Source organism: Panthera onca, chromosome D2 (genome assembly GCF_046562875.1).
Source record: "Panthera onca isolate mPanOnc1 chromosome D2, mPanOnc1 haplotype 2, whole genome shotgun sequence".
In the NCBI taxonomy this organism is placed as follows: Eukaryota; Metazoa; Chordata; class Mammalia; order Carnivora; family Felidae; genus Panthera; species Panthera onca.
The window spans coordinates 12,751,704-12,779,152 of NC_138349.1; the positions used below are offsets into that span (position 1 = coordinate 12,751,704).

At 37.9% G+C, this 27,449-nt stretch overlaps 1 protein-coding gene across 3 annotated transcripts in view; it reads left to right on the forward strand.

Annotated features, from left to right (window-relative positions):
• Nucleotides 1-27,449, forward strand: part of CACUL1 (CDK2 associated cullin domain 1) — an 80,910-nt gene that overhangs the window by 42,193 nt on the left and 11,268 nt on the right. For all 3 annotated transcript variants that reach the window (XR_013550579.2, XR_009612820.3, XM_060641364.3), the window contains exons 4-8: nucleotides 7,971-8,066; nucleotides 10,298-10,400; nucleotides 16,417-16,506; nucleotides 20,789-20,927; nucleotides 27,238-27,281. Coding sequence is in view for 1 of the 3 variants with exons in the window: in XM_060641364.3 (XP_060497347.1) it covers nucleotides 7,971-8,066; nucleotides 10,298-10,400; nucleotides 16,417-16,506; nucleotides 20,789-20,927; nucleotides 27,238-27,281 (472 nt within the window). In the remaining 2 variants the exon portion in view is untranslated. The remainder of the gene's footprint in view (nucleotides 1-7,970; nucleotides 8,067-10,297; nucleotides 10,401-16,416; nucleotides 16,507-20,788; nucleotides 20,928-27,237; nucleotides 27,282-27,449) is intronic.

Here is a 27,449-nt window from a genome sequence, read left to right on the forward strand (position 1 = left end):
TAAAAAATATATATCTATACACTTCTGGAAAGTTTCGGAGTTAGGACTTTGGAGTGTGGCTCAGGAATCTGCATCATTAACAAGCCCTTCGGGTGATGTGGAGAACAACATTCTTTGAGACCCGCTGGCCTGGAGAAGTGCACCACTGTTGCTGAACCTGGTCTCTCTTAAGCAAGGAGTGGTGTCAATCTTGTTTAAATAGAAGACTGTGTTATGGCTGAAGCCACTCAACACATTTGCACCACTGAAGTTCTAGTCTGGGTTAGAGAAGTATCCATGCAGACCGGATAATATAAACAGTAAAGCACAGTTTAAGTGTCTCATGAAGAGGGACAGGTAAAATAGACAATGGTGTGTCCAGATGGTCATTATGTGGTAGAAATGTATTTGACCTAGGAGATGTTGCTGTATAGCTGAGTGATAAAAGCAGATTACAAAATAATGTAATTCCGTGTTTGTTAAAACATGCACACACATACAAGAACAGATGGAAATGTTAATGGTAGTTATCAACCAATGTTGGTAGTGGTGGTTTTTCTATAATTGCGTTTTTAATCTTTTAAAATTTTAGTAAACATGTATTACTTCTGTAAAGATACATGTTAGTAGCCTTATGTGTTTTAGACTCTCCTCTCCCATCCTTTCTTCTTCCCTATTTCATTTTAACATGCAAAAGTCATTTCTTTATTTGAAGACAATGTTATTATGAACATAAAAGCACATATTCTTTTTTTTTTAGGTTAATTTTTTATTTATTTTGAGAGAGAAGGGGAAAGAGAGAGAATCCCAAGCAGGCTCTGCACTTTTAGCACAGAGCTTGATGTGGGGCTTGAACTCATGAACTGTGAGACATGACCTGAGCCGAAATCCTGAGTTGGTTGCCTAACTGACTGCAACACCCAGGTGCCCCAAAGCACATATTCTAAAAATTTTTTTCGTGTTTCATTTTGGTGGGATGGGGTTGGGGGCAGAGGCGGAAGAGGAGGGATATAAATAGGAAATTGTGGAACTTGTTTGTATCTTACATTTGTGTCCATTTTGATAGCCACTAGCCATGTGCATCTCTTCAAATGAAAATGGAATAAAAACTCAGTTCCTTAGTTTCATTACATACATCTCAAGTGCTCAGTAGTCCTACATGGCTAGTGCAGGTATAGGACTTTTCCATCATCGCAGAAAGTCCTGTTGGCAGTACTGACCTCGATCGTAAGTATTTTTAAGTCTATTGTCTAGTAAAATTCTTGAAATAAATCATGGTGCTATAAAATTAATATACATCCCTTTAGAATAACTGACCACACTTTTTTATCTAGCTTTCAAAACTAAAGATAAACTTTTGTTTTCCTTCCCTTCTGTGAAGGCTTGGTATGGTATGTCAAATCCAGCTCTTCCCTCCTTGCTCTAAGAAATATTCTTAATGAATAATATATATATATATTATTTATATATTTATATATTATATATAAATAATATATACATTATTATATATGTATAATATATACACACATATATGTATAATATAAGACAATATTATTATACATATATATTATATGTATAATATAATATTATATGTATGTGTATGTATATATGTATACATACATACATGTGTGTATATATATAAAATGTTAGTGATTCTTAGCAGGTTGGGTCTTCAAAACTAGGTGCTGCCAAAGTTCTTTTGATTCCTATACCATAATCCATAAGACTATCATCTAGTTCTTTTTTCTTAACTTAAAAATATTTTAAAAAGTGCTGTCTATAAAATAACATCTATTTGAAGTTATTAATTGCAACATTGCTGTAACAAAAGATTGAAAACAAGCTGTCAATATGGAGATTAACTAGTACATTCAGATATTGTACTTAGAACAGGTTTCTTAAAGTGTGGTTTGAAACTTACTAGTTTCCCTGAAATCCTTTCAGGGGTCTGCAAAATTGAAACTGTCTCTAGTACTACTAAGATGTTTTTTGCCCTTTTCTGTGTTGATACTTGTTCTGGTGGTGCACAAGCAGTGGTGCAAACTGTTGGTGCCTTTGCACAAATCTTCACTTTCACATGCTGCAGTAGAAAACGAAAGCATTTCACTTAAGAATATGCTAGAGGGGCGCCTGGGTGGCGCAGTCGGTTAAGCGTCCGACTTCAGCCAGGTCACGATCTCGCGGTCCGTGAGTTCGAGCCCCACGTCAGGCTCTGGGCTGATGGCTCGGAGCCTGGAGCCCGTTTCCGATTCTGTGTCTCCCTCTCTCTCTGCCCCTCCCCCGTTCATGCTCTGTCTCTCTCTGTCCCAAAAATAAATAAAAAACATTGAAAAAAAAAAAAAAAAATTTAAAAAAAAAAAAAAAAAAAAAAAGAATATGCTAGACAAAGTAGTGAAAATTATTAACTTTATGGTAACTTTGGGTACTTTAAAAAATATCCTGGGGGCGCCTGGGTGGCTCAGTCGGTGAAGCGTCCGACTTCTGGCTGAGGTCATGACCTCGTAGTTCGTGGGTTTGAGCCCCACGTCAGGCTCTGTGCTGACAGCTGGAGCCTGCTTCAGATTCTGTGTCTCCCTCTGTCTATGCCCCTCCTGTGCTTGTGCTTGCCCTCTCTCTTTCACAAATAAATAAACATTAAAAAAAATTTTTTTTTTAAATATTCTGTGTGGGGCACCTGGCTGGTTCGGTTGGAAGAACATGTGACTCTTGATCTTGGGGTTGGGAGTTCGATCCCTATGTTGGGTGTAGAGATTACTAAAAACAAAAAAAATAAAAAATCCTGTGTGAAGAAATGGGAAACTACATACCAAAGTACAGTGATTGTTTTAAGAAAAAGCACTTGTGTGTGGTTGTATAAATTTTGAGCTAAACTAGCTGGGTTTTGTTTTCCTATAGACGCTATTTTTATTTGAAAGAATGACAACAAACTGTGGTTGTTTAGACTTTGGTATATTCGACATTTTCTCAAATCAAGTGTGTCACTTCAAGGAAAGCAACTGACAGTATTTGTTGGCAATGATAAAATTCGAGCTTTGAAGTAAAAATTAGAATTTTGGAAAACCCGCATGGTCTACCACCATGACCTTGATAGCTTTCTAGGACTTTTAAAAAGACTCTCCTGGGGCGCCTGGGTGGCGCAGTCGGTTAAGCGTCCGACTTCAGCCAGGTCACGATCTCGTGGTCTGTGAGTTCGAGCCCCGCGTCAGGCTCTGGGCTGATGGCTCGGAACCTGGAGCCTGTTTCCGATTCTGTGTCTCCCTCTCTCTCTGCCCCTCCCCCGTTCATGCTCTGTCTCTCTCTGTCCCAAAAATAAATAAAAAACGTTGAAAAAAAAAATTAAAAAAAAAAAAAAAAAAGACTCTCCTGATGAGATAGGTGGTGATAGTAACAAATGTAATTTTTTCTTTTTCATGTATAGTGAAACGTGTCAACGTGTGGAAGATCTGCATAACTCAGTCAGTATTTTATAAATGACCACTTTATGATGATATAAAACGTATGTGGTAAAAGATCCATTCATAGTACAAGATAGACCAGTGGGTTTTAATGTAATAGAGTACAAAGAATTCATAATAGTTTCAGCTTTCCTGTTGCAACTAACCTTTAAGAAACTACCACTTGTCAAGTTTCAAAGAAAAATATCCACAATTACCTGAAAAGGATATTAAAAATGCCTTCCTTATCTGCCTACATATCTGTGTGAGGCTAGATTTTCTTCATTTACTTCAACCAAAACAACATACCATGACTGATTCCATACAACAGCAGGTATGAGAATCTAGCAGTTAAGCTAGATTCTGTTAAGCCAGGTGCTAAAGAGGCTTGCAAAAATGTAAAAACATTGTCATTTTTCTTACCTTTTTTGGGAAAATAGTTATTTGCATACAACTAGCTTGTAATCTAAAGTATATACTATAACATTTAAGTGTTAAAATGAAATAACTTTATTACTGTCATTTTGGAATAAATAAGAATACATATTTTTAAAACCAAGGTTTAATTTCTAGTATGGTAATTATTGATAGACACAATCCATATAATACAAGCTTTTTGGAAGCTTTAATAATTTTTAGGAGTGTCAAGTGATTCTGAGACCAAAACGTTTGAGAGCCACTAGAATAAAAGTCTGCAGGATAATGTTGTTAGGAAAGGTACAGATTGTTTTGGTTGTATATTAGCATTTGGGTGGAAAGGGATATAAATGGGATAGTTATTTTCTTGTATGTATGTAAAATTCTTCTGGAAGGATATAAAGGAATTAAGTGTTGGTTGGTCCAGCGAGGAAGGAGTAAAGGTAAACTCTTTACTTCCTTTTGAATGCATTTGAATTTTAAACCAGATGAATGTATTACCCATTTAAAAACAGAAGAGATTGAAACATTCCTACCAGCTGTGTTATGAATTTCAGGGAATCTAGGTCTGTTATGAAAAGTTGGAGCAAGTTTGGAGCATTGGTCATTTTTCTGGCACCTTGCTTTTTCTTGTTTTTCTTTTCTTTTCTTTCTTTTTTTTTTTTTTTTTTAGAAGAAAAATGAACCTTGCTTATTTTAGGGATAAAAAATTGCATTTAATGTCCAAGCCAAATACATTCATATTGAAATGATGTAAATCAAATAGGTAGCAATTTCCCCAGTGGGGCCCAAGGTATACTGAACTTAAGTTTTAAGGAGGAACAATCTGTTATTTTTTTTAATAGCAGTTATTTCTAGTTCCTAGTAAAGAGATTGGATTTATTTTAGAAGACTGTTATAATTTATAGTCCTGTCATTTAAAAGGTTTTGAATAAGTGCTGCATGAAATGTGGAACTAAAAAAGCTAAGTGAATGTTCTGACATTTGATTTAGTACAAAAAGTGCTTTTTAATACTCATAACCTTTGAGGCTTTGGGAATTCTTGAAAAGAATAACTGAGGAATTCAATTTTATTTATTCTGTCTGCTATTAAGTGTGCCTTTTGATCAGTGTTCATACTTTTAACTTCTGAATAGATAAAGTGTCCTTTTATGAAAAGGGAAAATTATTTTAATGCAAAAACTCTTCAGATTTTCTTTTTCTCATATAATACTTCTAAAATTTATTTCTTTGGATGCTGAAATATCATTTCCAGAGCTCTTTGCAGCAGTTTAGAAAAAGATATTACATGTGATTCTGTCCATTAGTTATAGTTAAAAGTATGCTTATAATGTGGAACCATTTCCCCCAACTTCTTTAGTTAACAAAAGACTGCCTTTCATAATGTTAATAGGTTTTTCTGAAGTATTAGACAAATAGGTGGTTAACTCAGAAAGTTTACTTATCCTCACTAGTTGCATATGCATTTGTAATGTTTGACATTTTTCAAAGCATATTCATATTGTTTTCTTTGATTGTTGGCATATCTTAGAAGTAGCACAGTTAGTATTCTTCCTATTTCATATTTATGGAAATTGAAATTCAGAAAGCTAAATGAATTGCCTAAGGTCATACAGTCTTGTCAGATAATAAAAAAGCAGTTTAGATAAAAACAAGGCTAGATTAGATTAGATTTAGATACATTTAGAGACATTTAGATTTAAGGAAGACTGTCCTTGCAAAAATGCATTTATCTCTGCGTGCTGTGTTCCAGGTTCTGTGGTCAGCTGCGGAGGCATAAAGAAAAGACACAGGTCTTGCCCTCCGGGGACTTGAAGTTTAGTGGCGAAGACCAGCTAGTGGGAGAAGTGAAGAAGAGGGATGGTGCCCTGTTGGCGGCCTATATCTCAGACAGTTTTGAGAAAGGGACACAAATCTTGAAGGGTGAATAGAAGTTAGCCAGGGTGAGTCTCATCAGGGCCTAGTGATAGAGGCGTTCAGGAAGAGGGGTCAAGGAGGTCTCCAACAGCACACCGACGTTGTTTGGGAACTGTTTGGTAGTGCCTTGTGAGTGCTGTGCCGGGCCGTGTACAAGAGGGAGCAAGATGTGAAAGCAGAGAGGCAGATGGGGTGCCCTGAATTGTTCTCAAGGTTACAGGGTGCCAAACAAGGAGGGTGGATACATGGAAGGACTCAGATTGACCAGGGTTTGAGTCCTAGTTCTTGGGCTTACTGGCTGTGGGGCTGTAGACAAGTGACTCCTTCTGAGCCCTTAGTTGCCTCATACGTAGAATGGAAATAACATTCAATTTGCAGGTAATTAGGAGGACCAAGAAAAATAAAGGTGAAAAAAGGACCTAGTTTGTGCCAACCCTCTATTCAATAATGAAAGATGAATTAGAAGTAAGGACAGTTCACTACACATACTCTAACGTCTAAGTAGAACTGAAAAAAGTATAAATTAAGTCTTATTTTAAAAATAGTATTAGAACATTGGGACATTTCTAAAACAGTATAGCTGAAATGATTTTATAATTTCATTGCTTAAATTTAGCACTTTTCAGCATAGCACTTCCTTATACCTTGTTTGAAAGCAAGACCTTCTGTGCAGGTTATGGTTGTCAGGTAGTGAGACTTCGCCGGGTTGGAACCACCTGTTTGCATGGCAGGTTGTGCCATGCCCATCCCCCTAACTCTCTAGCTCTGGAATGAATTCGTAGCTGGGAGACCTGGGTCTATCCTATTTACTCTCTAATTTTAGACAAATGACTTGCCCATTTGTGTGTTTCTTCAATATTAAAATGGCACCTAATTAATTTACCTTTAGAGAATAAAATGCAACGGTAGATGGACGTACTTTCATAAAACACAGTGCCTTAGTCTGCTTCGGCTGCCATAACAAAATACCGCAGACTCTGGTTGGTTTAAACAACAGAAATTTATTTCTCACTGTTCTCGAGGCTGGGGAGTCCAAGATTAATGTAGCCTCTGATTTGGTTTCTGATGAGAGCTCTTTTTCTGGCTTGTAGACAGCTATGGGCTTGCTGGGTGCTCACATGGCCTTTCCTCTGAGTGTGTTGGGGGATAGATAGGTGGAGGAGGGAGATAGAAAGAGAGAGGGAGGAAGGTTGAGCCCCCTGGTATCTTTTCTCATGACACTAATCCTAAAGGATCAGGGCTCCACTCTTATGACCTCATTTAGCCTTAATTGCTTCCTTTTTCCAAATATAGGCACAGTAGTTCAGGCTTCAACATAGGAATTTGGGGAGGGGGACACATAATTCAGTCCATAACCTGCAGTAAAATTGGAAGTGTTTCTTTCGATGGCTTTATGACCTGGTATTTTGGTAACAATGAGTTAAAAGCCAGGCATGTATTATGTTTATTTTGTTGCTCTCCAGAGCTGCAGATGTATATGAACCATTTAAGTCTCTGCTTTCTAACTAATTGGTTAGCTATAGAAGTGGTATAGAACTCGGAATATTACTGTGCCTAAGGTAATTATAAAAATTCAGCAAACTTTTTTTTTTTTTAATTTTATTTATTTATTTTGAGAGAGAGAGGGCAGAGAGAGAATCCCAAGCAGGCTCTGCATTGTCAGCATGGATCCTGATGTGGGGCTTCAGCTCACCAAGTGTGAGATCATGATCTGAGCTGAAACCAAGAGAGTTGGACGTTTAACCAGCTGAGCCACCCAAGCGCCCCCAACAGCCGTTCTCATAGTGTATTAAGCCTGTACCATTTCCTTGAGTTTTTTTTTTTTTTTTTTTTTTTTTCTTATTCTAGGTCCAAATACAGCCTGGTTCTTATCAGAAATGTACACATAGTTTAGTGATAATTTTAAAAATCATTTATCTTAATAAATACAACTTGTGAATTCAACTTTTTACTCATTAACCGAGCAAGCCTTTTAGCTAGCATGGTAAAGTTACACAGTTTTTAAAGACAGCAAAACCAAACTTCAGTTTTGCGTAGCAGATTTCGAAACAAAGATAGAAGTCTAAACTAAATTTCAGGATATACACCTTCTCCTTTTCTTTATTGGGAATTTCAATATGAATTTTGACTTGGACTTCTGAGTGTATTTGCATTTTAGATCTGTATTGGAAAGTCTTTATACTTGGTTTCGCATAATGATCACATTTATGTTCTTTCTCACAGGCCAGCCCTCCAGATCTCTATATTGAAAGATTTAATATAGCCCTTGGACAATATATGGGAGCATTGCAGAGCATTGTGCCTCTTTTCATATATATGGTAAGTTAGAGCTGTTTTCCCTTTCCAAAGTATCTCAGTTTATTGGCCTAAGTACAGATAGATGCAGAATTAAGCATGTTCTTTCTCTTTTACTACGTATTATGTTAGAAATGGAAATTAATCTACCTCAGTAATGTTTGATTGTGTTGACATAGACTTGTTTACCCTTTTACTGTTTAAAAACTCCATAAATAACACTGCTGAATAGACAATTAGGCATTAATAATCAGCAGTCACTGTGTTAGCATTTATTTTATTTCTGCCATATCGAAGATCCTGTGCTTGGGAAATAAAGATATATAAGAAAGATTTCTTGTCCTTGGAAAGCAGAGAGTTAAGCAATATATTTAAAAACATGATGTGTGATAATGTCAAGTAAGTCACCCCATAAAAAAAGTAGAATAATAAAATTTTCTTCCATTATGATGTCTTTCATTTGGAGAATTATGCCATAAGTATAGTTTGTAGTCTGTTGACTTTGTTGATTTGCCTCCCTCTCTCTCCTAAATATATAAAGCCATAGAATTTTTTTTTTTTAATCTTTATTTATTTTAGAGAGAGAGAGTGTGCAAGTGGGGAAGGGGCAGAGAGAGAGAAGGAGACACAGAATCTGAAGCAGGCTCCAGGCTCTTAGCTGTCAGCACAGAGCCCGATAGGGGGTTGGAACCCACGAACCGTGAGATCATGACCTGAGCCGAAGTCGGACAGTCAAACCGGCTAAGCCACCCAGGTGCCCAAGCCATAGAACCCTGATGTTGGTGTTCTTACTGAAGGCAGGGGCCCTTAACCATTTTTGCAATTCCTCTTTGTTTTTTAGATTAGGAAATGGGATGTTTGGGTTGATCTGTATTCCGTAGCATAAAGATTGCTATCTGTGAAATACTAATCTCCAAAATGATTTATTCTCCATAAAATATACCTTGCTGAAAAAACAAAACAGAACATTGGGAGAAATCTGTATTATCAGCAGGGGACTATTACTTAAATAACTTGTGGGAGATACTTAACAGTAGAAAAGTAAGCAGTTGAAGGTAATAACATGTATGTACATTTAGAGAGAAATGTCCAGATACATTAGGTAAAAAAAAGCAACATGCAAAGCAGTATGTAATATTTCTTTATAGCAAGTGTTTTCTCTTTATTATGGAAAATAAAGCATATTCATATATATGCAAGCAGCATTTTAGAAAGAATATACAAAAGTTTCCGCAGTAGAATGGGGCCTTTGGGAATGCGACAGAGGGTCTGTTGTGCGAGACTTATTTTTGTTGCATGGTTTTATTTTGTCACCATGTGCGTATTATGATTTTTATAATCTTCTGTCTAAGAATTAAGAGAATCAGAGAGCAACTTGCTAATGTTCTTTCTTGTATTTCCCACACCTGTCCATGGAGTTGACATTTAAGTATGAACAAGTTCAATCTTGTTTGACTTGCCAGTCTTTCTCATCAGGATGCTTTTGGCTACAAAAAACAGAACACCTGATTCAAAGTGATTTAAGCAAATTAGGAAAAGTATTAATCCCTTGGAATAAAACTCTGCAAATAAGGCTGTCTCTAGGGTTGGTTGAATCCGTGGTTCAGTAGTGTTACCAAGGATTCAGGTTCTTTTTTGTCTCTTCGCTGTACACAGCATCTGTTTCATCTTATTCTCACGGTCGTAAAGTGACTATAAGATGCTTGGCACCAAAGCCTGGGTTTCCCTCAGTCTGATTGTTCTATGTTGGGTCATGTGTCTGCCTTTGAATCAAAAACCATTCCTAAGAAATGCCACAGGCCGAATAACTTAGACTAATGATTACAATGGATTGTATGTTGGGGAGTCAACCAGTGTCTGCTCAGCCTAGATCGTTGGTAAAGGGGGTACCTTTCCCTAGTGTTTCCTGTTGTTGCCTTTCAATGATGGAGTGTTTCTAAAGGGCATGTTATGTGCCTCTCCCGCAGGGTGGTCCATGTGTCTCTATATCTGTTTAGTTAATGTTGAGTATCTTCCCGTGTTCTTTTGGAGTGTGTGTGTGGTTCATAGCATTTTATCTTTATGTACTTTAACCCCTTGCCAGAAAGACATATAACTAATAGTAGCAGGGCTTTTGTTTTTTGATATTGGGGTTTAATGTTTTAATTGATGCCCTTATAAATTGTTTCCTAAAATAATTTATTTTTTAGTGCTTCAGTTCATTAGATCATTTCCCCCTAATCGATACACTAAGCATAATGTATTTTATCTTTCAGAATAAGTTTTACATCGAAACCAAGCTTAACAGAGACCTAAAAGATGACCTTATAAAGCTGTTTACGGAACATGTTGCAGAAAAGCACATTTACAGCCTAATGCGTAAGTATTTTCAACTTATAAGGAAACAAGATTTTTTTGTTTTTGTTTTTAAGCTTCTTTATTTTGAGAGAGAGCGAGAGCATGAGCAAGGGAGGAGCGTAGCGAGAGGGGAAAGAGAATCCCAGGCAGGCTGTGTGCTGTTGGTGCAAAGCCCAACGCAGGGCTCGACCTCATGAACTGACCTCACAAACTGTGAGATCACCATCCGAGCTGAAATCGAGAGTCGTACTCCTAACCGACTGAGCCACCTAGGCACCCCAGTGATCTTTTGGATTTTTGATTAGAGAGCATCGGCATATAAAGCCCAGTGTTGACATTTTCTGAATCATAGCAAGAAGTGTTGGAAGTTCAGTTCTGTAGAGAGAGACCCAAAGGAATCGAAAATGTGATTTGAAGCCCCCTGGAGAGCTGGGGGCACTTAGCCAGGTAATTGGGCAGTGAGTGCCTTTATTATCTGGCCTGACACTTCGTCTTCCCCCGCATCCCTCCACCAACAATGGGGGAAGTTAACCCCTAACTTTGTTACTGGTAATTCTAGAAGGAGCACAATACTGTATCTTTGAAATGGAAGCACAGAATCCTCTCTGATTTTTTTACCCTTTGGTATAAAAATCTCTTCTCAAAAAAAAAAAATCTCTAGTCTGGCTCTGTCACTTATTAACTATATGTTAGGCAAGCTTCTCAGCCTCTGGTCCTGAGTTTTTCTTCTATTAGTTGGGACTTGTAAAATGTTTACTGTAATGGCAACATAGTTAGCAAGTAAGCAGATCAAAGTGCCAAGTTCAGTTAGTTTTTCTCTCCCCCTATTCCCTGGCCCCCTGCCCCATCCCAGTAGGTGGTATCCTACCTTTCCTGAAAGAGTATACCTCTCTACGTGGAGTTTAGGAAGTCCCTACAACCTGATGTCTCAGCATCTTTTAAAAGCTCCTATTTTATGCAGTATATTATTGAAGTCGTTTTTTAGAATTTGGCAGATATTTGGATTTGTAGTATGGATTTTTTGCTTTCCTAATAGTCATAAATAGTCTGTACCACAGCAAACTTTTATTAGTATTTACAGAAGAATTATTCTAAGCTTGACCATAAACTCTTTCTAATTTTTGAGTTTAAATTAAGAGAAGGAACTGTTAAACATTGGGCTGGTTTATTTTAGAAAAGCAGAGTTTTCAAATAATATGCTAGATGAAGATAATATTTGTTTCATTATTATGTTCCCAACAGATTCTAGAATCAGAATAGAGACTGATACCTTGGGAGTACGACTTTTGAAAAAACTGGACACATGTTTATAAACATCTTTAAACGTAATCTCATGAGATATTGCAGCTGTTATAACCACTTAAATATTATCTCTGATGTTGACATTGTCTTTGCCTTCATTGTAAATTAGAACAGAGTATTTTGAAGTCTTTCCTTTTAAAATTCTTTGAGAAACGCTGCCATTTGGTAGAAAAGCTTATTTAATCAAATACTCTGTGAGTATGTTTTTATATTTGTCATTAATTTGGAAATCAATTTTATTAGGCAAAAACAAAGAAAATATTCAAAGAGAATATAGTATTCCAGATCTGGTGAGACAACTCTGTCTTCAATCCATGTAAGCCTTCCATAAATTCATGATATTTTATAAGATCAGACCACATAAAGACATAAAATCCGGAAAAAAATGAATTTTTTTTTTCCTTTTAAACCTTCAATTAATTTGTACTTTATTTTTCAAAAAAAAGTAATTATCATCTTGTTTATTATATAATCTGATTTTCAACCAAAATTATATTTAAAGGTAGACAGGCTTTTCTTTTCCAAGTAAACTGTAAAGTTCCTTAAGCTTTTGTGAATTGGATAAACCTGAACTTATCAGTTATCTGTTGAGCAGTTACCAGGCATTGTGCTTAGAGTAAGGGATTCACACAGTGATCACTGGCCTAGTTTGGGCTCTGTAACAAGAGACACTCTACGTGTTTAATAATGTTATGTTTTAAAAAAAAGATTTTTTAAAAATAAACACACACATATAGTGCTTACTATGTAGTAGGACCTATTCTAGGTACTTTAGGGCAGTCATTACCTCCATTTTACAGATGGAGAAAATGAGGCATAGAAAGGCTAATATTAATTAAATCAGAAAAACACAGCTATTAAGAATTGATTTCTTGGCCCTAGTTGACATTTTCCTATACTTATCCCCTCCAGCAAAAATAGCTACACTCAATGTGTATAATTTTCTGAATTCTGATCAGTAATTTCCTTTTTGTGGCTTTAGATACATTTGAAAATGCTAGTGTTTATTATTACCGTGTAACATATCACCTCAAAACATAATCTTTTATAAAATCTCTTATTTTGCTCACATCTGCAATTTGGGCAGGGCTTTGCGGGGCACTTTATCTCTTTTGTACTCAGCATCGGCTGATGCGACTCACCCAGGGGTCGGGGACTTTGAAGATGGGTCACTCATATGACTGGCAAGTTGTGGTGGCTGTAGTTTTCTCTCTTGTGTTTCCTCTAAGAGTGAGTGTCCCAAGATCTAGGAAATGGAAACTGCCAGTTTCTGAAGTCCTGGGCCTAGAAACTGGCACAGTGTCACTTTTGCTGTCTTCTGTTGAGCAGGCAGTTATAGAACCCAGATTCCAGGGGACTGGACAGGGACACCTCTCAGTGGGAGGCCTGTTGAAACAATTTAGGAGCCATGTTTTACAGCAGAGCAAAATGAACACCCTCTCTGCTAATGAATAATTGGTATTCGAATGCCCTGGTTTTTAAAAATTTGTGTATTATTTTTTAAAAGCAGGCTTTTTTTTTTCAAGTTTATTTTGAGAGAGACAGACAGACAGACAGACAGACAGAGATAGGAGGGGTTGAGAGAGAGGGAGAGAGAGAATCCCAAGCAGGCCTGTCTGCCCTGCCAGTGTGGAGCTGGATATAGGACTCACACCCACAAACCACGAGATCATGACCTGAGCTGAACCAGGTGTCCCTTTACTGCCCTAATGACCACTGAGGTGTCCCTTTAATGCCCTATTTTAACAATTGTTTCATGAATGAAGATAGTGACTTCTCATTGCAAATAAAGGTAGTTTTTTTTTTTTAACTTTTATTATTTTTTTTAATGTCTATTTATTTTTGAGAGAGAGAACATGAGCTGGGGAGGAACAAAGAGAGAGAGAGGGAGACACAGAATCTGAGGTAGGCTCCAAGCTCTGAGCTGTCAGCACAGAGCCCGATGTGGGGCTTGAACTTGTGAAGCACGAGATCATGACCTGAGCTGAAGTTGGACACTCAAGTGACTGAGCCACCTGGGCACCCCCAAAAATATTTTTAATTTCAGTTTTGATTTTAAGAATTACTTCTCATATTAAAACAGAAACCCATGGGGGAGGGGAAGGAAAAAAAAAAAAAAAAAAGAGGTTAGAGTGGGAGAGAGCCAAAGCATTAGAGACTGTTAAAAACTGAGAACAAACTGAGGGTTGATGGGGGGTGGGAGGGAGGGCAGGGTGGGTGATGGGTATTGAGGAGGGCACCTTTTGGGATGAGCACTGGGTGTTGTATGGAAACCAATTTGAGAGTAAATTTCATATATTAAAAAATAAAAAAAATAAAAAAAAATAAAAATAAAAAAAATAAAAAATAAAAAAATAAAAATTTGCAAAATAAAAAAAAAAAAAAAAAAAAAAAAAAGAGGAGAGAAGCCCTGGGGTCAGCTTGTAGCTCTGAGGAATAATTGGATGAGTGGAGGAGCTTCGTTCTGGTTCCGGGTCAACTGTTAAGCTGGGTGACTCTCAGGATGGCACTTAATCTCTCTGGACTTTAATATCATAGACTGTAAAGAAAGAGGTGAGAGCATTAGAAGTTCACTAAAGTCCAATTCTAGTTTCCATCAGTGGGATTGTTGGAGAATCCTTGTTTTGTCTTTTAACTATATAATTTGGGGGGGGGGGGACTGTTAACTAAGGGTTTAGTTAACAGTGGCTTTAGTACTAGTTAGTACTTTATTAGTACCTGTTACATGTAAGATCTGTATTTCAACGGTGGCGTGGTGAATTAGAATGCAAATTTAGAGTGAAACATAGGTTCTCAGCCCTCTTCTGCTGCCTGCTAGCTGCTCTGTGACTTTGGATGCATTTTTCATTGTGTTTTATATTGTTTTGTTTTTAGCCTCTGTTTCCCTATCTGTTAAAAAAAAAAAAAGATGATAATTAAGCTTGTGAGAAAGTAAATTTTAAGTAAAGTTTATGAGAAACCTGTAAAGTACCTAGCACCTGTTAAATACTCAAGAAATATTTTCTTCCCAGTCTCAAGCTGCTGCCTCCCCAGATTCTCTTCCTTTTTCTTAAAAGAGGAGATCAACTACAAGTCTTCTAAACACTGATCTCCTAAAAATAATTTAGGTGGAGAGGATTTTAGTGAACTGTTAACACCTTCTCAACTTTGTAATTGTTTGTTATTGAATATAATTCTTTTCATTTAATTCACCCCAAATTAATTTTTATATATTTTATGTATAATTTAATTTGTGAATGTATCATTTCTTCATTTGTAAATGTATATATTTGATTACATAATTAACATGTGACTGAACATGAAGATTTAGTGGGATCAAGATTTACGAAGGCCAAAATGATTGGTCAAAAGGTAGGAAAATGATTTGAGATAGAGTCTGCATGTGGGACATATGTTAAAATTAGAGATAACCTTGAGTTGAAGAGACTCCTAGGGTCTAAAATTTAGAATTACAATTTTTAGGGGCACCTGGGTGATCAGTCGTTTAAGCATCCACCTTTGGCTCAGGTCATGATCTCACAGTTCGTGTGTTCGAGCCCTGTTTCGAGTTCTCTGCTGTCACCGCAGAGCCCGCTTCGGGTCCTATGTCTTTGTCTCTCTCTGCCCCTCCCTGCTCGAGCTCTCCCTCTCTCTCAAATATAAATCATTATTAAAAAAATAAAAATAAATCATAAAAAAAAAATTGCATTCTAAAACATTTTCTGCAGTGCTTTTGTCATCCTTAAAATGTATCTGTGCCATTCAGAGTTAGCAGCTCTCTCCTGACGATAGAAGCAGAAGGATCACCTTGAACAGTATACCTCTTACTGTCATCACATAAGTTCGGATGTAACTCGCATTGCGTGTTTGAAAACTATAAAATCATTGGTGACCAAGTGAGGTGGTGTTTTCATTTTTGAAAAGGCATAGCTTATATATGATTTTACAAGCTTGGCTTAGAGTAAAATTATGCCAAGTTTTATGGGTTTGGGGGTAGTAAATTGTAGGTCTCTGAGAGATAAATTAAAAATTCTGAGTCAGTGGTGTCTGTTGTATCTACGAAATGATGGAATATGTTGATATCTGTTAATGATGTTATTTGGAGGAATTATTTCTATTTATTTAAAAATGTTTTAATAAAATTTTCATTGGAGAAGATAACCTAAAAGAAAACTGACTCTCTTGTCACTGTCGGTCAGAGACCTGTGGTTGTGAGAGTCAGGAAAGTGAGGATGAGCCAGACAGTGTCTTGTCTTTACTTTTAGTAAGAAAAAAGTACATGTGGTTGTAGCATTTGGAAAAGTGACTTTCTGACTGATTGCATTTCCTAAAATTACGAATGAAGTATCCAGGAGCCTCAAATACGGCGATTTGGGGAAAGAGAAATGATTCAAGGGGGTTAGAGACCATTTTATTTTCCAAATGTAAACCTCCTGACTCATGAACTTAGTGGGAGGTACTCTCAGCTCACTTGCTAAGTACCGTGAATACTATTGCTTTTGGAAAGCTTATTATCAGAACCTCCATGAATTGAATAATCTCCCTTAGTGTTTTAACAGACCTGCACGTGTTTACTTATTAGATTGAGCTCTAGTGCATTGGATTTTTAAAACTCTTTGGAGTATAAACTTGGTTTGTCCTCTGAGGCTGTTCTTTTCTTGTGCTCGTTTGCTCTTTAGTCTTTGGGAAAAATAGTAACAGAAACCTTGACAATAAGTGTTCTATCATTTTTATAACCCATTTTCTCTTCTTTCAGCTTTACTCTTAGAAGCCCAGTCAACACCATTTCAGGTCACACCTTCAACTATGGCAAATATTGTGAAAGGCCTATACACTCTCAGACCAGGTAAGTAGTGGTCATTTCTTTTGGGGTTGGGCTTGTTTATCTGTTTATGGTAGCTCCAGCTTATCCAAGAGGACAGTGTTTGTCTATCTGTTTCTTGAGGCTTAATGGTATTTGGATTTGTTGTAGCAAAAAAAACCCCAAAAAACATTGAGTAGATACTACACTCATCATTATGAAATGTAAACTCAGGACTCGCTTGAAATTCTTTCCACACTAGTGAAAACCAACTCGGTTAGGAAATACAAGGAATGGATTTGTAGCAGACGTTTTGGATGAAATTGAATCTCATATCCAGTACTAATCTCTTTTTTGTTATGGAGTTTCTCCTTTGCTTGTACCCCACACTGCAAGTATATGTAGACATACACACCCACAACTTCATGTTCTCAGGCCTATTTTATAAATTGCAAGGAATCTAGAAGTGTTGGTAAATGTACAGTCATTCCATAAGTATATTGTGAGGAGAGAGAGAGTCAGAATAGCAGAACCAAAAATCAGAGATCACTGTATTCAAAGGCCTGGCTTGTAAATTGTCTTAATGTATCTATCTTAGAATTAAAAAAAAAAAAAAAAAACCATTATGAGGGGCGCCTGGTTGACTCAGTCAGTTGAGCGTCCGACTTCGGCTCAGTCATGATCTCCCGGTTTGTGGGTTCAAGCCCTGCGTCAGGCTCTGTGCGGACAGCTCAGAGCCTGGAGCCTGCCTCAGATTGTGTCTCTCCCCCTCTCTCTGCCCCTCCCATGCTTATGCCCTGTCTTTCTCTGTCTCTCAATAATAAATAAATGTAAAAAAAAAAAAAATTAAAAAAAAATTATGAATATAAAGGAACCCCAAGATGTTTTTGTATTTATCTTCCTATTTATGAGCCAGAACCTCAATCTTGTCATACGGTTGTCCAGCGAATTACAAAATGCCTATAGTAAGAGAGATTGCAAAAGCTCTCAGGGTAGGGGCACCTGGGTGGCTCAGTCAGTTAAGTGTTCGACTTCGGCTCAGGTCATGATCTTGCTGTTTGTGGGTTTGAGACCCATGTTGGGCTCTGTGCTGACAACCTAGAGCCTGGAGCCTGCTTCGGATTCTGTCCCGTCCCCCCCACCCCCCACCCCTCCCCTGCTCTCGCTCTTTCTCTCTCTCTCTCAAAAATAAATAAATGTTAAAACAAAACAAAAAAAAAGATCTCAGGGTAGAACATTGTTCTACAATCTAGAAACCTTAAGGGATGCTTTTTTGACAGTGCTTTTTTTGGAATTCTTTATGTCAGTTAAGGATTAAATGAAATAAAACATGATCTAAAGAGCTTAACATGGTACCTGATAATAAGCATGGCTGATATTAGCTGTTTTGATTACTATCCAGTTGGGTCCAGTGGTTATTTTATTTTCATTAATTGACGGCTTGATTGTTTGCTTAATTAATTTGAAAGACATGTGAGAATTTAGCTTGCTGAAATGGAAACCAATTAAAAACTGTGGTACCAGTAGTAGACTGTGATGTCACAAATACCTTCTTTCCCAGGTTACTTTGTAAATGATTAGTGTCTGCTAGAATATTCAGATGTAATGTTACTTAAATTTGGATCAGGCCTTGCTCTACTCTTGATAACTGTAAACAAGTTATTCTTATAAAGTAATTAATTACTTACGTAAAGTAGCAAAAATATTTTATTACATATGTCCAGTAAACTGATGTTTTCTAGTTTCTCAGAATTTTGTATTCATTTTATTAAATGATGAAAATGGCTCATGAAGTTTTCTTTTAGTGCTATAGGTTATGAATGAGTTTTTTTTTTTTTTTTCCTTTAATTTTGGAAGGCATCCAAATGCGGTATGACAAATTTCTAAATTCTGCCTCCCAAGTAGGCAGCTTTATCAGCTCTGGCTTTTATCATCTATAGCAAAATTGCATAATAAAACTAATCACTAAGGGTAGGAAAACTTACAGATATGTATTTATCCAAATGCTGTTTTACCCATGTTCGAGCTCTTATAATAGGATTCATACTACTTGTGAGGAGAATTTTGTATTTGAGAGTTGTCCTTTTGAAAAGGCGAATTTTATCACAGACTAACCGTTTGCTGCCCTAGGCATTTTCTGAGATACTATTAAACATATTTTGACATTTTGCCAGTGCCTGTTGTGCTCCTGGTTTGTTAAAGTAGTTTTAGTCACTGGACAGATTAAGGTTAAAATACTTTAAAAGTTGAATTTTAAATGTGGAAGTTTCTTTCATTGCAGTGGTTCTCAAGCACTGATCTTTGTATAATGAGAGTCACCCAAGAAAGTTTTTTAAACTAAATTCCTAGACCCTAATCCTTGGAGATTCTTATGACTATTACAATTTTTGGTGTGTTTCCATCCGATCTTTAGAAGCTTAGTTGGGACACAGTGCCAGCTGTCCCAGCCGGCCTTTCTTCATTTAATACACACACTTTTCTTTGATTCCTTCATCTTGTATCTTAATGATTGCCTGGAGTTCCTGAAAATGGCATATCGGTCTGACTCCTGCCATCTCTGACTGATGGCTAGTGGCTCTCCTGGGCACCGTGTGGAGACCGTAAAGCCATATTTGAGTTGAGCTGACAGGAGGGACACTATTGAGAACATTTTTGCCATGAGTTTATACAGTGGGCTTGGCCCTGGTGGTGTTTTTGTGGTATTTGTTTTTGTTGTTGTCGTTGTTGTTTTGTTCTGGTCGTGTTTAACTTACTGTCCTCCTGTTGGGCATTTTTTACTTACCAGTGACCCAGCATCACACAGCATTAAACATATTTGTTTGCTTGTGTTTGTTTCAGATTTAGAATTATTTACTCAAATTACAATTTTTAAAGCGAGCTCACTGGATTAAATACAGCATTGACATTTTATGGTTTTTGATATGTACATCCAAGATGTTTTCCAAAAGGGAAAATTTGAAAGGACAAGATGAAAAGAATCTAAAAGGGATAACAGTGCTACATTAAGACCACCAACAGGGCAGGGGAATGTGAGTTTTAGCATGCCCTTGATACAGGTGGATGTTAGTTGTATTTAGCGTTCACAAAATGAGAGGAAGAGGGTGTTTATTTTAGCTTGAGTTTTTTGAATATTAACAAGGCTGTCATTGTCTTTATTTTTTTCTTGTAAATTATAAGTCTTGTATATTATTAGTCCTGTCTTTCATTCATTTATTTGGTCTTACTGACTTATAAAAATGTTTTATAAATAAGGATACTGATTCACCTTTGTCATGTCTGATGCAAATGTTTGCCTTTTCTGTTTTGATAGATGAACGCTTATTTTTCTATAGAGTATTCTCTTTATCTTTTATCTCTTTCTTAATGATTTGATACCCATGTTAATTCTCTTTTCTTTCAACACTGCATACATTTAATTTGCTATAATTTAGTTTGGGCCAAAATAGGTTTTTATTTCAAAAGTACTTACTCTAGTTATCTTCAGCCTACTTCCTAAATGTTTAGACCTCTCTCCCCCATTTTTGTGGTACTTTTTGTATGCTTCCTTATTACCTGTACTGTTCTCTATTCTTGGGCCAGTATGTATGTATGTGTGTATGTACATATGTGGTGTGCTTGTTTAATTTTTTTTGGTATTGAAGCATAGGTGGCATGCAACGTTATGTCGGTTTCAGGTATAGAACATTGGTTCGACACTCCCGTCTGTACATTATTCAGTGCTCACCACCATCAGCGTAGCCGCCGTCTGTCACCAATCATTGTTACAATATTTTTTACTATGTTTTCTGTGCTGTACTTTCATCTCTGTGACTTTGTTAGTATAACTGGAAATGTATACTTTTTAAATCCCCTTTATCTGTTTTGCTCATACCTCTGTGCATCTCCCATCTGGACCACTACTCTAAGAGTCTGTTTTGCTTGTTTGTTTGTTTGTTTGTTTTGTTTAATTAATGCTTATAGGGGTTAGTATTTCCACCAAACCCTCGCTTTTAAGTCCCTTCCACTTGGAATTCTTTGCCTGTCTCACTCATTTTTCCCCCATATTAATTACAGTTTTTGATAGGTCCATTCACAGATTCTCTAGAGATTTTCATTAAATTTTGTTAACACAGCAAAATGGAAAAATATCTGCTTTCTTTGACTATAAATTCATTTTAGAAAGGAAATTTAACCTGGTTGTATATTTTTTATCAGAATAGGATTACACTAATTTTCCCCCCATTTTGAGTTTGGTTTAATATATATTCTTTCTTTGAACAAAAGAAAACTTTACATTTTTCATTTAATTTGTCTGATTTCCTTAATGAATCTTTTCCTTTCCTCACAGAGTGGGTTCAGATGGCTCCAACTCTGTTTTCTAAATTTATTCCAAACATTCTCCCTCCGGCGGTGGAGTCTGAACTTTCTGAATATGCTGCTGAAGATCAGAAACTTCAAAGAGAACTTATACAGAATGGTTTTACGAGGCAAGTTTTCTCCCCCCCTTTTGACAAAATATGTCCATTTCCTTAGGCCAGTTTGGCTTGGCAGGGGAGGGAGGCCAGAGTTCTTAGAGTGGGAAATAACTGCTGAATGGTCAAGGTGACACTGGGGGGAGAGGCCATTGGCTCCCTGTCTGTGCACGGAGATGGGACAGCTGGGGTTTGATTCCATGGAAGCCGCCTGTCACTAAAAATGGATTTGAAGACAGGATTTCTCAGTGGGTGAGTAGTTAGACTGGGAAGCCTCTGAGTGCTCTTCTAGTTTTGATCCTCTACGTTAGTTCTCAACACGTGGGAAAACAGAGAAATTTTATGTTTAGTTACAAGGTACTTTTATGACTGAAACTAGCAAATGACTTCGTTTTATGACTAAACCAGTAAAGAGGCTTTTAGATTCTGTTTTTCATGTTTTCACTTTTGTCCTAAATTCTACTTGTTTCTTCTTAAAAATTAGAGTATATCTTTACATGTGTCCAGAAAATTTGCCTTCCTTGGTTTTGATACATACACTTGGCTAATTTTTCTAAAATTTGCAGTTCAGTATCGTAGCTGTATCCCAGAAAGTCTTGCAAAGTGAGTTTTTTCAACTGAAATAGATTATACTATGGGAAAATACCCTGTTGTGTCACCAAATCATTGAAAGGTGCAGTCAGGCCTTATATTTTCATAATCCCTACTCTCAGCACTCTTACATACCTTCTCTTGTTTCAATTCCTGACATTAAAGGAAGAAAGTTACGGAAAGTTAGGCATAGTTGTGAACACAATGGTAGGTCGAATATTGATTCACTTTATCTAAGGCTAGGCTGGGGATGGACCTTCTCTTTCACTGGTTCTGAAGCCAAGCTAAGTTTCGGAACACCAGTCTTGACCAAGATCACTGTTACTGTCTCTAGTCTCAGCACAGGTTAGGAAAGAAAGCAGAAAGTCTGTTCATTGTAGCCTCACGGGTTGGTATTTATTCCCTTTTTGCCCTTGTGCTATCTATATTCATGTGGTGATGGGGGCACTGAGTAATCCACTGATCATTTGCCCCCTTGCTGGCAGCTCGCACAGGAAAGGCCCACGGAAGCTGTGTAGATAGGTCTGGTAATCTTGACTTTCTTGGATCAAGTTAAGGGAAGGCCATAGGAATGCTGGAATGTTAGGCTAATTTTTCTCCGTGATGTCCAGTGGCCAGGTGTTTCCTGACATTAATTGCAGTATTTCCAATAATGGTATTATTTTCATACACAGAATGAAGCCGTTTAATGCGCATAGCATTTTTACTTAGTCATATTTGAAGAGCTGTTCTATTCATACGGTTCAAAAGTCAAGATGATATAAAAAGCAAAAATTGAGAAGTTTTGCTCCTTCTTGTCTTCCAATCTGTTCCTACCTCGTTAGGTGACCATTTTATGAGCTGCTGATGATTCCTTTCGGTGTGCCTTTTAATATACCGATGCAAGCAAACACGATATGTGTTCTCATTTTTATTCCTTTCGTACACATTCTGTTGTGTAGCTAGAACTTGTTTAGCCACTCCCCTGTGGATGGCAACTTGAATTGTTTCCAGTCTTGCTGTCACACATGTGCTACAATGAATACCCTTGTACGTGCATAATTTTGTACCTGTTGCAGGTGGATCTAGAGAGTAAATTCCCGTCAGTGGGATTGCTGAGCCGAAAATAAAAGGCAGGTGTAATTTTGATCAGTATCACCGGTTTTCCCTTCACAGGGGATTGTGCAGTTTTGCACATCAACCAGCAAATTTTGAAAGTACCTCTTCTTTATGGTCTTGCCGGTAGAGTATGTCGTTACACTTTTGGATTTTCTCTGGTCTGGCAGGTGAAAAATAATTACTCAGAGTTGGTTTCATCTGCATTTCTCTTACGAGTGAGGCTGAGAATATGAACATGTTGTATTTCTTTTTTGGTAAACTGCCTGCTTATGACCTTTGCTTACTTTTCTGTTTGTTAGTCTTTTTTTTCTTGAATTCTGGGGGCTCTCTGTGTGGTGCAGAGATTGTTTGCCCAAGATAAGACCGTTAGTTTTCTCAGTTTGTCTATGACTTTACTCATGGTGGCTTTTTTGTTTTAAGTCATGCAGCAGTTTTTTATTTTTGTGTGATTGTCAGGTTTTTTCTTTATGGCGTATGGGTTTTGAATCGCAGTTGAAAGTTTTTTCTTAAATGTTTTTAAGTGAATGGAAAATAATCTGAGTATACCTTTTATGGTTTTCTTTAATTTAGGCTTACCATAATAGTGAAGTCATTATGCTTTTATTCATGTTTTTATTTGAATGTTTGCTTTTAATTTTAGAGGTGAGTTTATTGATGCCTTTAAAAACTAAACAGCCTTCTGAAAACCTTTATTTCTGTGAAGCACTGTGTGAAGATAGCTCTTGTGGATTTCTCTGAACACCTTGAATTCACCTTCCAGAACAGTGTCTGGAACTATGTAAACACATCAGATATTTTCCTAAGCCTGATTTTGGAACTGGAAGAAGAGGACGGGGTGCAGGCCTGCTTAGTGTGCAGCAGCTCTTAAAATTTGCTCGGGATGAAAGAGGAACTGACTCCATAAATAGTCTAGTGTGACGTTCGTTGCCTTTGTACACGAAGGACTAACACGGCGCTGCTCTGCCAAGGCCAAGTGGGTTGTAGTCGGGAAAGGTCCCTTGGATTTTTGGTGTGTGTTAGAATTTTTGTTTCTCTTAGTGGAATTCTTTCATACAACTTCTGCCTGAAATTTAAATGTTAGTATTTCAAGAGGTGATATGATTAAAATGTTTTATTTTACAAACCAGATTGGGCCCCTTCTGGAATTAAATTAACAACTTCTGCATTACTGTGAGGACTAAAGTCTGCCTCACAGGTTGTGCTGAAGGGTGCTTTGCACAGAGTAGGCTCTGTCTAAGCTGACATTCTTGGACTCACTCCACTCCACTGCTGAGCCGCCCCGCCCCCCATGGAAAGGTGTGCACACATCATATACTTAACAGCTGAGAGAAAGGCTGCCCGTGCTTCCGTGAATCTCCTGTATGTGGGTCTTCTGCCGTCTGCCCTGCCAGACCTGAGGCCTTCTTTGTTCATTATCTGGCTAGGATTGTTTTGGAAGAAATGATGTCCATCGATGCAAAAAACCTTGAGAATATAGTACAGACTGTCTAACCAGAATTCTGTTACTGGCTGTCCTGATTGAGCAGTCATTTTATGATTTATGTCTAACCAGTTACACGATTCCTGCCCAGCTTCACAAACAATTTCTTCATTTAAGATCGTGTTCCATTTACGTGGTGTAGTCCTGAATAGGCATCACACAGCTTTGATGTGGATGGCACAGAGTGTCTTTGAAATGAGGTGTGGATGTTGTCAAATATATCCTTGATTGCAGTTAATGGGCATTTCTCATCGGAGCCGGAGTTCGTGTGCAGCATCTTTATGTACATGGGAATACACGTACTAGACTTAACATATGAGAGCAGAATTTTGTCTTTATCTGTTACTTGCATGATTAAATTTATGATTGGAGGGTGGGGGAGGGCAGGTTGGTATCAAAGATGACATTATGTAATCTTGTTTGGGAACTTCTAACATGAGTGCCCTTAGACGGAACGTTCTCTTTCAAACCAGACTATGGTCTCTTCAGAGCTTGTGCCGAATAGCTTTTAAAGGCAGGTACCTTGCAGAGTACTTGTTACTTGGATTTCTGCAACAAAAATAGAACCTTGCAGGGATCTTGTTGATCTTTTAGTTGAGAGGGTCACTCTAGAATTGGCACTTTTTTATTTAGTAGCAGGGGTCTGGTTTTGAGGGCAGCCATAGCTTGCCAGACTTGGGGCATTAGATAATATCCTTGGCCACATAGATATTTGGCCACATACACAGCCTCTCGCATATATCACATTCACATATCACATTCACATCCCTTTGTGCCTTCTGTTGTTTGCACATCTGTATTATTCTCCTCTTATTTTTACGTGTTCAGCTTTTATTTAACCCTTTGGGAGTGGGAATGAAGGTTGTGTGTACAAGTTGAGGCTCTGGATATAAAATCCTGTGTCTTTCTTTTTGATCAGCATTAACCTACTTGCTTCAGAATATTTGGTGAATGCTTAACTGTGATGATACAGCTGGCTTTGGCCAGGGGTGGTGTTAACAGCAGAGGTGTTAAGAAAGTGGCGTTAGGGCAGATTTGTTGAGAGTTCTTTAGGCTGCCTAAGGCTCGTTGATGCTAGTTCATGCTATGTGCGCTGCATGTTTTTTTTCTCTACGTGCCCAGCCTAGAGAAAAAACCTTCAGAGGCCATTTGGTATCTCCTCTTCCTGCTGGTAATCGAGACTCCTCGCCTTGTCCAGCAAGAGGTTTCTGTCCTGGTCTTGAGCACAGCCAGGGAAGGAGGGTGGGAAACTCTGCTAATCTAGTAAGATCACTCAAAAGCATGAAATAATTACTTGAGCTAGCATTTTCATAATCCATCTGTAGAGGCCATTTATGAATTATTCACTGATTTGTTAATTCAGCAGATACTTATTTTCTGCCCATGTGCTAGACACTATTCTAAGTATTCGGTAAAAATGAGACCCAGTTTTTATGGAGCTTGTGCTCTAATGTTGGGAGATAAATAACGAACATGTACGCAAATTATTTCACATAATAAAACATGCTGTGAACAAACCGAGACAGCATGGGATAAAGAGTGAGTGACCAGAGCACGTGTGAAGGGCTGGTCCAGCCACCTTGAACATGAAACGCCTTCCAAGGAAGAGACATTCCAGTGAGGACGTGGGTGGTGAGACAGCCACGTGGCTAACTAGCGGGAAGAGTGCTGCAGGCAGAGACAAAGGAAAGTACCAAAGTGCTGGCGTGTCCCAGCGCAGAAGGAAAGCCAGCATGGCTGGAGTGTAGTGAACAGAGGTAGAAGATGAGGGTAGGGAGGTAGGCAAGAGCCATGTCTCACAGGACTGGGAAAATGAATTTGAATTGATTTTTAACTGTGATGGAAAGCCACTGAAGGGCTTTAATCAGAGGCATGAAATAATCTTACTTATGCTTTTATGTAAGATGGCTCTGGCTGTGGTCTGGACTAATAATAAGAGTCTTGCATCTGTGTTAGGGGAGAGATGGTGGCTTGAATTGGGAGTGGAGCCATGAAGATGATGGGGAGTGGTTGAGTTTGGATTATGTTTTGTGACAGTATGCTCCAGAGCAAGAGAAAGAAAGAAATCAAGAATGAGCCAGGGTTTTGATCTGAGTAATTGGGCGGATGGTGGTGCCATTTATTGAGGAAGACTGAAGAAGGAGTGGGGGTGGCGTGGAGTCAGACTGCATTCTGGCCATCCTGAACTGCCAGTAGTCCTGACTCACCCAGTTAGATGAGGGGAGACAGCTGGACCTCCTATCTGCAGCATAGGGAAGGAATCAGAGCTGGAGACAGAAACCTGGGAGTCATTGGTATATGGATAGTATTTCAAGTCTTTGCACTGGTATGTATGATCACCATCCTGGCCTGCGGAGAATATATACATGGGGAAGAAAAAGCGGCCAAGGACCATGCTGGGTGGAGCCAAAAGTGTTTAAGGAAGGAAAAGATGGGACAAGGTATATGCTGCTAAGTGACCGAGCAAGGAAAAGCTAGCAAATTGGTTGTATTTACTCATTATAGTTATTTGTCTGGGTTATAGTCTGAGAAACTGGAGAGACAAAGGTAGGATTTACGGGTAGCATTAGGACCTAATCAGAATCTCTTATCTGTAAAGTGGAACTAGAATCTTCTCTAGGTGTCTTAAGATGGAACTGGTTAATATTTATGAAGGCTCATGTTCTTCCACTTGTAGGAAGGGTATATTCATGTACATTAAGATTCTGAGATTTTTCTAAAGCCTTAAGCAGTTTTTGGTTTTATAATAAGGCTTTTTTGGGGGGAAGACTTTGAATTCTCTTCTATTTCATATTTGAAATGTGCCTTAGTATATGGCGGTCGCTGTGGATGTTTGTAGCAGAACCCAGGTTTATCTTCAAACACATTTTTAGTCTGAACCTATTTCTAGAACCCAGTGTAAGCCATTTTTCTAGATAATCCTTCCTTTATTTATTAGCGTTTTATATTTAAAAGACAACACCTTTTAGCTAAGAATATTCAGGTTATAAATGACTGTACTGCTGTTGAAGTTTAATGCCTATTTTAAGATAGGTTGTTAGAATTGAAATACTTGCTTTCCTTGTATTACCAGTTCTGTCATTTCACTTCTCCCATTTGGATGTATGAAGATGTCTGTGTAATCTGGTTGATTCCCTCTTCTTTTCTTATCCCCAGAGGTGACCAGTCCCGGAAAAGAGCTGGGGATGAGTTGGCTTATAGTAAGTAATGATGTTCCTTACCATTTCTGATGGTTCTATTACGTAAGGCAGCTGCTGGTGGTGACCGTACGGTGAGTGTGATCGTGTCCACAGTGCTCTTGATGGTGGTCTCACGAGGCTGTCCGTGTGATCAAGTTCACGCTGTTTTGCAAGCTGGGACGGCTCCGA